Source organism: Thalassophryne amazonica, chromosome 11 (assembly GCF_902500255.1).
Source record: "Thalassophryne amazonica chromosome 11, fThaAma1.1, whole genome shotgun sequence".
NCBI classification, from domain to species: domain Eukaryota; kingdom Metazoa; phylum Chordata; class Actinopteri; order Batrachoidiformes; family Batrachoididae; genus Thalassophryne; species Thalassophryne amazonica.
The window spans coordinates 34,354,473-34,367,099 of NC_047113.1; the positions used below are offsets into that span (position 1 = coordinate 34,354,473).

The 12,627-nt window shown below is 40.0% G+C and overlaps 1 protein-coding gene across 3 annotated transcripts in view; it reads right to left on the reverse strand.

The window, feature by feature from the left end:
• Positions 1 to 12,627, reverse strand: part of hmgxb3 (HMG box domain containing 3) — a 53,804-nt gene that overhangs the window by 24,269 nt on the left and 16,908 nt on the right. For all 3 annotated transcript variants that reach the window (XM_034181253.1, XM_034181255.1, XM_034181254.1), the window contains exon 8: positions 4,943 to 5,052. In XM_034181253.1, coding sequence (XP_034037144.1) covers positions 4,943 to 5,052 — 110 coding nt within the window. The remainder of the gene's footprint in view (positions 1 to 4,942; positions 5,053 to 12,627) is intronic.

Consider the following 12,627-nt stretch of genomic DNA (forward strand, 5'->3'; position numbering starts at 1 on the left):
AAAATTCTGATATGAATAAAAATGTTAGAATCCTGTAATGTGTTGTTGTTTCTGGGGTAGAAAAAAAATGTTAGCTTAAGTGTCACGTCTATATGCTTGTGTTACACTGGTCAACACGATTCTTCTTGCATGGAGTGTTTCAAGAGATTTTGGATCATTTGGGGTACTGAATCTTCAGATTTAGAAAAAGTTCAAGACCAGAAAAATGGACCTCCTGACCTCTCAGACACTGATGATGATAAAGATAATGAGGAAAGGCAGTTCACACCAGGAGATGTTGTCTGGGCCAGACATGCTTGGACATGGTATCATGCCAAAGTAGTGTCATATGTAGATGTACCAGAAAAAACACCTCAAGTCACTGTTTAGGTACAAGGTAGATGAGCTAGTAGTTTGTGGTATGGGGAGCAGACATTTAGCAGAAAGAAGACATTACAATTAGATCATCGCTCTGAAAATTAGCTAGGCTCCTCCCATGCTGCAAGATCACACAGGATGTTATTGTTATACCAAAAGGCTCCATCAGACCTGAGAACATATTGGTGATTTTTTTGAAGCTCTGGTTGACTTGACAATCACCTCAATATTAGGTTTGAAGTCATGCATGTATGTCTTATTGTTATTTATATAATGGCTGAGTAGATCCATGTCATTTGATTGGTGTTTTGTATGTTACATGACATGGATTATTCATCCCATTTGTGTTGCATTGCATTTAGACAGAGGTGTCAAATCCAGCTTCAAAAAGTAAAAGTCCAGCCACATATTTATTCCATCTTCCCAATAAACCAGCCAATTGTAATTAGTTCAGCTCTTCAGGCAGGTGGATGAGCTAATTATTGAGATCACCTGTTTTAGGTGCACAGGTAGAAGCAACACATGGGAGGGTTTTTACACCTCGGATCAGCCAGATTTGACACCTCTGCATTTAGAGTGCAAATGGGGTTCCATACACATGTGCACGCACGCCCACACAAACACACACAAAACAAATCCACTGCACTGTCCGGAGGCTGTTGGCAGGAAGTTGGAATTAAAAGCTGGACTAATTTCTGATGTGATTTTTTTTTTCACTGCACTGAGGATGTACACAGTATTTTTTTTTTTTTCTGTAGTACACACGCGCCGACCCGGTTGCGTGTGTGCGCGCGACAACGACTCTACTGAGACGATCTGATTGAGCTAACTGCACTGAGACGATCTGATTGAGTTAACTGACGCTGCTAATTCTTGTAGCGCACACACACACACACACACACACACACACACACAAAAAAAAAATCCACTCCACTGTAAGCCGTCTGGATGCATGAAGAACTGTTCAGATGAAAAGCTGATGTGATTTTTGGCTGAACTAAGGAACTACACAAAGTCTTTTTTTTTTTTTCTTTTTTTATGGAAGTCCGAAGTCAGTGCACAGCATCACCAGACTACACGTTAAAATTTGGACTTCAGCAGCAGTGGAACACCAAAATTTAAGTCCCTTTTCTGTTGTTTATAAATTAACAAATATCAAATGTCAAGGAGTAGAGAAGCTTGAATCTTCGACTGGACTGGGTTGCTTGACGCGAGGACGTTTCACTTCAAATCGCAGAAGCTTCCTCAGCTAAAATTCTTGCTCTGGAAGTCTGACTTCTGTCTGACTCTTGTAGAGACGAATGAACAGAAGCCAACAAAAGCTGGAGTTTTAAACCTAATCAGACCCCTCCTACTGAGAGGCAGACTGCTATAGGCTAGTGACTAAACAATAGCTGTAATTAGCAACTATTGTGCTCTAGTTAGCACTCTCCTAACGACAGGGCAGCTGTCCCTCCTAATGATGGAATGATGCCTTTCTTGATGGCTCCCTTGATGACGTGAATGTTCATGGTTACAGAACGCATCAACTCGGTGGACGCCAACATCAAGTTCACATGTGAGGATGCCAGAAACAACCATTTAGCCTTCTTGGACTGTGATGTTACGATTGGAGAGAACAGGCAGCTCCAGACAGGGGTTTACAGAAAACCAACTCACACTGACCAATATCTGCTCTTTGGCTCAAACCACCCCCTTGAACACAAGCTCGGGGTGAACAGGATGCTTCAACACAGAGCCCTACAGGTGCCCACAACTGCAGGGGGAAGGGCTAAAGAACAACAACGTGTCCGGAAAGCCCTCACAGTATGTGGGTAACCACAATGGTCCCTGGACAAAGTGCAGAAGTCCCAGAGAACAAAGAGACCAGATAGACAGGAGACAAGAAGAAGAGGAGTGTCTCTCCCTTATTTAGCAGGAGTAGGGGAAAAACTACAGACGATCTTCAGACAGCACAAAATCCCAGTTTACTTTAAACCAATTAACACCTTGAGACAAAAATTAGTTCACCCTAAGGACATGATACCTAGTTACAAACAGAGCAATGTAGTGTATTCTATCAGATGTCAGGAAAATTGTAACGAACACTACATAGGTGAGACTAAGCAACCTTTACACAAAAGACTATACCAGCACCGCAGAGAGGGCGCCAGTGGACCTCAGTCTGCAGTTCATCTCCACCTTAAAGACACTAACCACACGTTTGAGGACAAGGAAGTTAAAATATTAGCCAGAGAGAAGAAATGGTTTGAGAGAGGGGTCAAGGAGGCATTCTTTGTGAAATGTTTGAAACCCAGCCTTAACCGGGGAGGGGGTCTGAGACACGCTTTATCCCCTGTTTACAATGGGGTACTCAGGTCAAAGGAGTTTCAATCCTTTGTTCATGGTAATGAGTCATTCACGTCATCGGGAGAGTCATCATGGGAGCCATCAAGAAAGGCATCCATCCCATCATTAGGAGGGACAGCTGTCCTGTCATTAGGTGTGCTAACTAGAGCACAATAGTTGCTAATTAGAGCTATTGTTTAGTCACTAGCCTATAGCAGTCTGCCTCTCAGTAGGAGGGGTCTGGTTAGGTTTAAAACTCCAGCTTTTGTTGGCTTCTGTTCATTCGTCTCTACAAGAATCAGACAGAAGTCAGACTTCCAGAGCAAGAATTTTAGCTGAGGAAGCTTCTGCGATTTGAAGTGAAACGTCCTCGCGCCAAGCAACCCAGTCCAGTCGAAGATTCAAGCTTCTCTACTATGGAAACCACCTGGACAACTGAGAGCCTACACAGAAATGACAAGGATCTATTTTAGCCGTTATATAAAACAAATAATGAATGTTTTTACATTCTTTCAAGGGAACGAATATTTACTTCAGCTTTGCCTTGTTGAATGTTATGTTCCAGCTTTCACCTCATGAAATATTCATACCATTAAACTCAAACATTCATTATTTGTATAATATTGTATGTATACTCGTTTAAAACTGAGAATAATTTTTTTTACCTACACTACTTTTGAAAAATGATTAATAACTTTTAAATGGAAAAGATTTTTCAATTATGCGTTCAGATTTGAATTTCTGAGAAAATTTTAATTTAGATTCACTTAGTTTTCCCTGTGAGGCTGGAAAAAAAAAAAAAAAAAAAAAGTGATTTTGGCAGTAATTTCTGACTAAGGGCCCTGTCCCACTGGCATTTAAGAGGATTTGCGTATGGATTGCGCACAAAATTGGCCCATATTCGCCAAACATCTGCAATACCCGTGTAACATGTCTGTATGAGTTGGCCGTCATCTGAACACGCCCATGATCATCTGCAGAGGCACGTATGTCTGCAGCCAGGATTTTTTGAGTAGCTCAAAAATCCGGATGCAGATGACATCTGCCTTACATACTCCATACATACTCAATTCATACTCACTCTATGCGCTGTATATCTGCCGTTAACCGCTGATATCCGCAACTGACGAGGATTTGCTGCTTGGCAGCGGACCGGGACAGTGTGTAAACATATATATCGTGCCCATCATGTCCACATCACAAACTAAAATAAGTTGTAGAGAATGCATACAAACTGGCCACGAATAAAGCATTTTTATTACATCTGTTTCGCGGACAATCTGTGAATGCATAACAAACACGTCACATAAACCCAAAGTACTACATGTGGCAGAAAGCGACATACCAGCCAGTCAGTGCCGGTCCAGCTGTGTAGATCCACAAAGACGTAATAGCTGCTGCAATCCAGGACTTTTATTTAACACCAACAAAAGGAAGAGTTGCTGTTTAGCCACAACTCGCGCTGAAGTCTGTTTTTTGTGACACTCAAAAAAAAAAAAAAAAACACACACCATCTCACACCTCGAGCAGCTTCCCCCTTCCCACTCCCCAAACTCATGAACAGTTAACCCTCACATGACAACACTCTGTGATCAACTTGTCAAAGTCCGGCAAATGCTCTAGAGGCTGTATTGTTGGTGTGAATAGTACGGTCCAAAAGGAGCAAGTGTGCTTCATTTATGACCGCAACGCAGATGCCATGCACGCACAACACGTGCGCGATGCATTCATAATACACCCATAATAATCTCAATGTGTCGGATCAGTTTCCTCACTACATGCGTTATATAACAGTGATTGTTCATCATATATTCGCTATATATTATTAATATATCCGTAATTCATACTGGGACATTTGTCATTTTTGGCCATTTTTGTTGCGGACGACAATGAATGCCCGCAATTTGGGTACTCAATTCATGCGAATTAATCCTCTCCCCAGTGGGACAGGGCCCTAAGCTCTTAAACGCTGTCATACAGATGCTGCATGATATAATTTTCCTTCATTAAATTGAGGAGTAAGACCACATCAGAACAGAATTGCTTGTCCATCATTCAAAAAGTTAAAGATCAGATTGCAAAAGCAAAATCCTGATTTTAAATAGACTTATCAAACACTGGCATTTTTCGAAAGGCTTTAAAAAGGCTTAAAACACAACATTCAATTATTTTTTCTGCTGAGCCAATGAACGGACAAGTAATTTCAGCTACAAGCAGGGAGCGGATTAATGCATCTGTTTAATGAATACGGTCTCACCTGTATTAAAATAGGCAGGGAGGACAGGTCTCACATGTCTCTTCTGTACAACACCATTATTTTTGCCTTGACTTTGTAATGTGGCACCTTTAACCATTTCATTCATGTGCCTATTCACAAAAGGAAAAGTAGAGGCAAGTTAGTACACAAATTATATCTAAAGACATTTCAAGTAGAAGCATACTCAGACAGTATTAAGTCCACAATGAAAACCGCCAATAAAAACCACACCTCTGTGTTCATAACAGGTTTAGCACATGCATTAATGCTCAACATTTGACGAGGTCCATTTAATGGACTGAACATCATCATTATCTGATAGAGCTTCAACACATAACAGATAGCAGGCATAAAAATTCCAGAGCCCGTATCCATGAAGCATCCTAAAGCTAAAAGTAGCTCTTAGTGACGTTATTCTAAGAAAACTCTTAGAATTCCTTGATTTCTTAGAATTTTCCCTTGGTAAGATAACTGTTGTTCACAAGAGAGCTCCTAAGGTGCCAAACTGTAAGAGTAGGGACTTTAAAGAAGCCTAAAAGTGTCTTAAGCAGAGAAGATGGTGGAAAAGACTTGATGGTGCAGGGATAATGTTTGTGGTTGACCTCATCATGAATGAACTTACTTTTCCCACTAAGTATAGTGACGTAGTAACACCAGAGATGAAGGTCATCACAACATTGCAATATCTGGCTACTGGAAAAATGTAAATTCCATGTAAATACATACATATATATATATATATATATATATATATATATATATATAAAAATAGAAGAAATATATTCTCATCTTATATTTGTACATAGAGATTTTCATTGCACTGTCCTGCAGGATTTCATACTTATAACTATTTATACCTTTTCTTTTTTTTAGCCCCAATGTCATTGTACATGTTGTATAATGACAATAATGGGCATTCTATTATATTCTAAACCAGGGGTGGGCAACGAGGGCCGAGGCACTGCAGGTTTTCCTTGCAACCAGTCACCTCAGCAGGTGGGTTGCCGATGAGCTTCTCCCCTGAACATAAACACCTGATAGTCAATGGAATCACCTGGTGAGGTGATTGGTAGAAAGGAAAACCTGCAGTGTTTCGGCCCTTCATGGCACATGATTGCCCACCCCTGTTCTAAACTCTATAAGATTCAAAGAATTATTAATATGAAAGTAAGCAATGTCAGGAACTAAAGCCTAAACCCACCTGTTTGAGACAAACTTTGCTTGTGTGCTGCAATCTCTGCTCTTGCTTTGGATTACAGTACAAAGCGCTTCTCACACTCGCCACTTGTGCGCAATTACCAGCATGGAGAGTTAACATAAATTATGAACATAACTGGTGTGTTGCCCGTGGGGATCCATGGGCTGTAGATTGAGTAGTGTTTATAAAATAGATACATAACATTGTTCTAGGGCGGTAATAAATTATGTAAAGTTTCTATAATGAGTCACAATGGTGTGTGACTCCAGAATGTTTTTAGAAGCTTCGATGTCAACAGTTTTTAGAAGAACTCAACCCTTTTTTTTCCTGGTAGTTATGTTTTTATGTTAACTGTTTTAATGTATTTATAAATTGTTTAGGTTCTTGTTATCATATACACTACTCAAAAAGAACATTATGTCTAAGTATCATAAAGAAGCAAATATAATTTGATTTATATGGAATGTTCAATTTATAAGTGGGACTTATTGTATATTTGAATGTGTGGGTATGTATATGCGTATGTAGATATATAGATATGGGTAGGTGTATATGTATATAAGTGACTGTGTATATGTATGTATATATTTATGTTTGTAAAGTATATACGTATGTATATAGGTATTTATGGCACAGCCCAAGCAGAGGGTCACCCCCAAGAGCCTGGTCTGCTTGAGGTTTCTTCCTTATAGGGAGTTTTTCCTCACCACAGTTGCCTAGTGCTTGCTCTGGGGGTTGGTAAGGTTAGTCCTTACTGGCGTAAAGTGCCTTGATTCGATTTTCTTGTGATCTGGTACTATATAAATATAATTATAAGTGAATAGTATATTGAAGTGTATGTCTGTGTGTCGACATGTAGTAGTGAATTTGTATTTATGTAAATATGACTGATTAGAATTGTTGGACTTGTACTAGCAGGGGTGGGCGCTAATAAGCTTTGCTTCAGCCCACACCCTTTCGGACTCACTAGTTTTGTCTGTGTTTGTTTGTGGAATTGTTCATTTTTTTCTATTTGAATATTTTGTGTGCCGAATAAAAAAACTTTGTCACTTGTCACACACTATTAATATTACCATTATTTCTATTATTGTCTGTATTATTAATACAGTTATTATTTATATTTTCTCATTTGATTTTTAAATGGACCACAATGAAAATAAGTCTTTTTACTTTCTTCTGTCATGCATGTATTAACCTATTTAGTTATATTATGTAATTACACTGAACTTACTAAATAAACCATGCATGCACATATGAAAGCACGCTTTTAATATATAGATAATCAGCATGTGAATGGAGGTACAATCAAACATTTCCAAGCTGTGTAACCATTCTTTAGTTTTGTTAAGTTTCAGCATCATGACAAATTCTTTTCACGATTACACGTCTTAATGCAGTTCAACTTATATGACTGGTTGATTTCAATGTCCATTCATAACTAGGAGTGCAGAGTGTATTTGTTTTGTTTTATTTCTCCTTTCCATTTTATGACAACCAATCACAGTTCTTAGAGGACTGCGTCACACCTAGCAACGGGGTCACCCCGCCTCCTCATAGATATAAACATTTCTGTCCCCACCTTGCTCAGAGTTGCTGTCAGACACCTCTTGGGTCTCTCTTAGGCTAGGATTCCTTGCCAGGAAATTTTAGGCTAACTTAAGAGCTCTTTGAAAGGGCCTTCAGTTATTTTGCAGATACGGGCCCAGAACACAGAGCAGTATATAAGTAATAGAGTCCGCAATCGGACTGAGAAGCGTCCCAGCAAGGAGGCGTGGTCGCCATTTTCACACCGGGCAACTCAGTCTCGTCAAGAAACAGCTGAAAAATGCCAGGAAGCTGCGCATGTTGGCAATGCCACAACTGGAGAAAGAAGGGAGACAACATTTCCTTCCATAAGTAAGTAGTTTTGGTTATTCTTGTTGCTGTTTTCTGTGACTTTTGCGTGATAAACTGGTGTATCTTGCAGAGCATCATGCCTGTGCAAAGACAGAGGCACAACTGACATAATGAGGCCTGTGTGCCCAGTCTGGATTGTTTGTATGTGTAAAGATTTGATTACTGGATTTTTAAACCACCTGGAATGGAATTTTACTCAAAGTGGAATTAATTCAGTATGATACAAAAATGGATTTACCAAGTGGAATTAATGAATGCAGCCTGTGTGCCCAGTCTGGATTGTGTGTATCGCGATATTGTGCCTTGTTATGTCTGCAGAATTTGGAAGCTGGAACATATTGTATCTGTGTAAACTTACAATGCTATAATTATGAAAATATACCTTTATTTCTGTTGTTTATCCTAAAACTCCTGCTAATTTTGTTACTGATAACTGGTTTGAATTATGACACGTTCAACTTCTGGACCTTGATATTGCCTGGCAGTGCCTGGAATTAAATGTGACTCATTAACAAACATCTGCAAAGGAACTGAGTGAAGCTGGAACAGATAAGATTTGTGTAAACTTTCAACACTAATATTTCGGAAAATGGGGTGTCAGGGTAAGTTTAATACTTTCCTTACATAACTGAATTTTACTGGCTCAATATCAAGGTAAGAAAGGTATTTTAACACATATTTTGCAAGCTGTTTTATGTGTGTTCACTGGCGTATTTACTTCCATATTGAAAATGCACACAAAAACATTTCACATCCATTTTTACCGGTTTGAAAATGCCAGCGTGCTCTCCATGATGGAACAATCATGTTAAGTGAGCAGCATTGCGACTGCAGTCTCTATAGTACAGCTGCTAAGCTGGAAAATCATGCACTTTGTGATACAAACATGCCCTTTGGCATGTTGATACATCTTGACCTACTTATTATTTTAGGACATAGTGATAGACTGAAAGTGCCCCCTGGTGGCAGGTGGCACCACCAGGGATTCCACCATTCCTCAGATCAGCTACAGACTGAGATGGTCACTTTCTCAGACTGGTGCAGGTGGAACTGCCTTGACCTGAATATCACCAAAACAAAAGAATAATAGACTTCTGTAAGGCCCCCTCCATCATTCCCACTCTGACTGCCGACTATCAGCAGATAGAGAGGCTTGAAACATACAGATACCTTGGGACAATAATTGATCATAAACTCAGCTTCAAGGTAAACGCTGATATCATCTATTCCAGGTGTCAGCAGCGTATCTTTTTCCTCTGTAAACTCTGCAGGCTCCAGGTTCACCAATCCATTCTTACAGCAGTCTACAGATGTTTCACTGAATCTATAATCACCTTCAACATCACTTCCTGCTTGGAGCACTGTGCAACATCCACAGGAACCCACGAAACAGAATCATGAAGTGGAGCAGCGAAATAATTGGACAAGAGCAGGAATCACTCATCGGCATATACAATAAATGGACTCAGCAAAAAGCTATACAAGTCACCCTGGATATCAAACACAGTACACAGTCAGTTCCGCCTCTTACCCTCAAGCCTCAGATACAGAGCCCCTATTTTCAGGACCAACAGAGCCCTGTCAAGATTTGTCCCTGCATCCATAAGACTTTTAAATGGCTGAACTATCTTGGACTAGTTTTAATTAATATGTATTATTCCTCCATTATGGATGTACTATTTATGTATTAGATGTATCTCATTTTTATTTATTCAGTTGTTTATTTAGGGGTTTATTTGTTTTTTTACTATCTGCTATGTGTCTAATGTGGGCAGGGTGTGGGTGTGTGATTGGTAGTTTGGTGTACTGCGTGGACATACGCTAAAGCTCTTCTACATGCAAAGTTCCTAACGGAAAAACAAAGTTATAAGAATTTGAATTTCAAATTAATTGAGCTCAGATATAAAGAGAAAATACAACCCCAATTCCAATGAAGTTGGGACGTTGTGTGAAATGTAAATAAAAACAGAATACGATTTGCAAATCCTCTTCAACCTATATTCAATTGAATACATTCACTTATTAGGTTTACATTTACGCTGCCACGTTTAGTGGAACAACAACCTTGTCTACAACTGCAGCGTCATATTAAACCCTCAACTATGACTGAACTTGAGGCCAGACTACCTGATATTTTAGCTTTGAATCTGGAGAATGCTAAATCAGTGGACAGCCTCGCGGATAGTCTAAATGTAACACTTAAAACTACACTTGATAAGATTGCGCCTCCTCTTTTAAGGTCACGTCCTCCTAAGGCACAGTCACCTTGGTTCAGTGATTATTTGCGTGACCTCAGGCAGAAGGCTAGAGGTTTGGAAAGGAAATGGCGTTATTCCAAATTAGGTGTTCCGCCTTGTGTGGCGGGATGCTATTTTAGATTATAAGCATGCACTACTGGCCACGAAGCAGACCCATTACTCTGATTTGATCAGTAAAAACAAACATAACTCAAAGTTTTGTTTGACACGGTCGCATTTCTTATTTATGGGCAGCCACCTGTTAGTCATTCTCCTTTTTCAGCACAGGATTTCTTGGATTATTTTGAGAAGAAAATAGAAGATATTAGGCTGAGCATATCTCAGCACGCCTCGGCCCAGCCATTAAAACCTGCTATGGAGGTGGGCGCTACCATTGAGGTGTTACATAGATTGACAGAATTTAATAGTATTTCATTGGACGTGCTGACAAAACTTGTGGCGTCTACAAAAAGCACAACCTGTTTATTTGATTCCATACCAACAAAATTGTTTAAGGACCTGTGGCCCACTCTTGGGCCGACTGTGCTGGAAATGATTAATCTGTCATTAACCTCTGGATTTGTTCCGAAATGTTTTAAATCAGCAGTGATTAAACCATTACTTAAGAAATCTAATCTTGACCCTAGTGTATTGAAAAAATTATAGGCCGATATCAAATCTATCATTCTGTTCCAAAATTTTAGAAAAGGTGGTTTCACGGCAGCTCGTAGACCACCTTACTGAGAATGATCTTTTTGAGCCGCTGCAGTCTGCTTTTAGGAAATATCACTCCACAGAGACAGCGCTCACTAAAGTTGTGAATGATCTTCTGCGAGCAATGGACTCAGACACCACTACGGTTTTGGTGTTAGATCTCAGTGCTGCGTCTGATACCGTGGATCATCATATTTTGCTCAATAGGTTGGAGAATTTTTTGGGGGATTACTGGAAGTGCCCTTGCCTGGTTGACGTCATATCTGTCCAGTCGTTCTCAATGTGTCGTGTATAATGGCACTACCTCTGACCTTGCTGACATGAGATTTGGGGTTCCACAGGGATCTGTTTTAGGCCCCTTGCTTTTCTCCCTGTATGTGGCACCCCTTGGGCGTATACTGCCGAGTTTTGGGATTGCCTTTCATTGTTATGCTGATGATACTCAGTTGTATATGCCGATAACTGCCGGAAATCTCACTCCCATAAAATCCCTGGAGGACTGTCTTCTATCAGTGAGAAGTTGGATGTCTAGTAACTTCCTACTTTTAAACTTTGATAAGACTGAAATGATGGTTCTTGGTCCAGCGAGACGTCGGCATCAGTTTGACCAGCTGGCGCTCAGCCTGGGTTCCTGTGTCATACATCATAAAGACAAAATGAGGAACCCTGGGGTAATTTTTGATCCCACGTTGTCTTTTGACCTCCACATCAGGGATGTTACTAGGACTGCTTTTTTCCATCTGAGAAATATAATGAGGATCCGCCCCATCCTGTCCATGGCTGATGCTGAGACCCTGATTCATGCTTTTGTTTCTTCTAGACTAGATTATTGTAATGTTCTATTTCAGGGTTACCACAGTCCAGCATTAGGGGTCTTCAGCTGGTTCAGAACACTGCCGCCAGACTTCTGACACGTAGCAGAAGGTCTGAACATATCACACCCATTTTGGCATCTTTGCACTGGCTCCCTGTCTCAGAGCAGATTTTAAGGTTTTGTTATTGACTTATAAGGTTGTTCATGGCCTGGCGTCATCTTATCTGGCTGATCTGGTGGAACTCTATGTGCCGGCCCGGGCTTTGCGGTCGCAGGATGCGGGACTTCTCTGTGTTCCCAGGGTGAACGAGAAGTCAGCAGGTCAAAGAGCCTTTTCGTATCGTGCACCCACCCTGTGGAACAGTCTTCCTGCAACCGTGAGGCAGTCTGAGTCTGTGGACATTGTTAAGTCAAGACTCAAATCCTATTTTTATTCTCTTTCTTATGGATAGTTTTTTTAAAATATATATTTGTTTTATTCTTTTACTTCTGTTTTTATTTATGTATTTGAAATTTTTATTCATTTTTAATTATTTATTCAATTTTATGTTGACTTGTTTTATGTAAGGCGCCTTGAGATGGCTTTTGCTGTGATTTGGCACATTATAAGCTAATTAAATTAAATACACCACAAAGACAAAATATTTAATGTTCCAACTGATTTTTGTGCAAATATCTGCTCATTTTGAAATGGATGCCTGCAACACATTTAAAAAAAGCTGGGACAGGAGCAACAATGCTCAAAGAACACCTGTTTGGAACATTCCACAGGTGAACAGGTTAATTGGAAACAGGTGATGACTGGGTATAAAAGGAGAATCCCCAA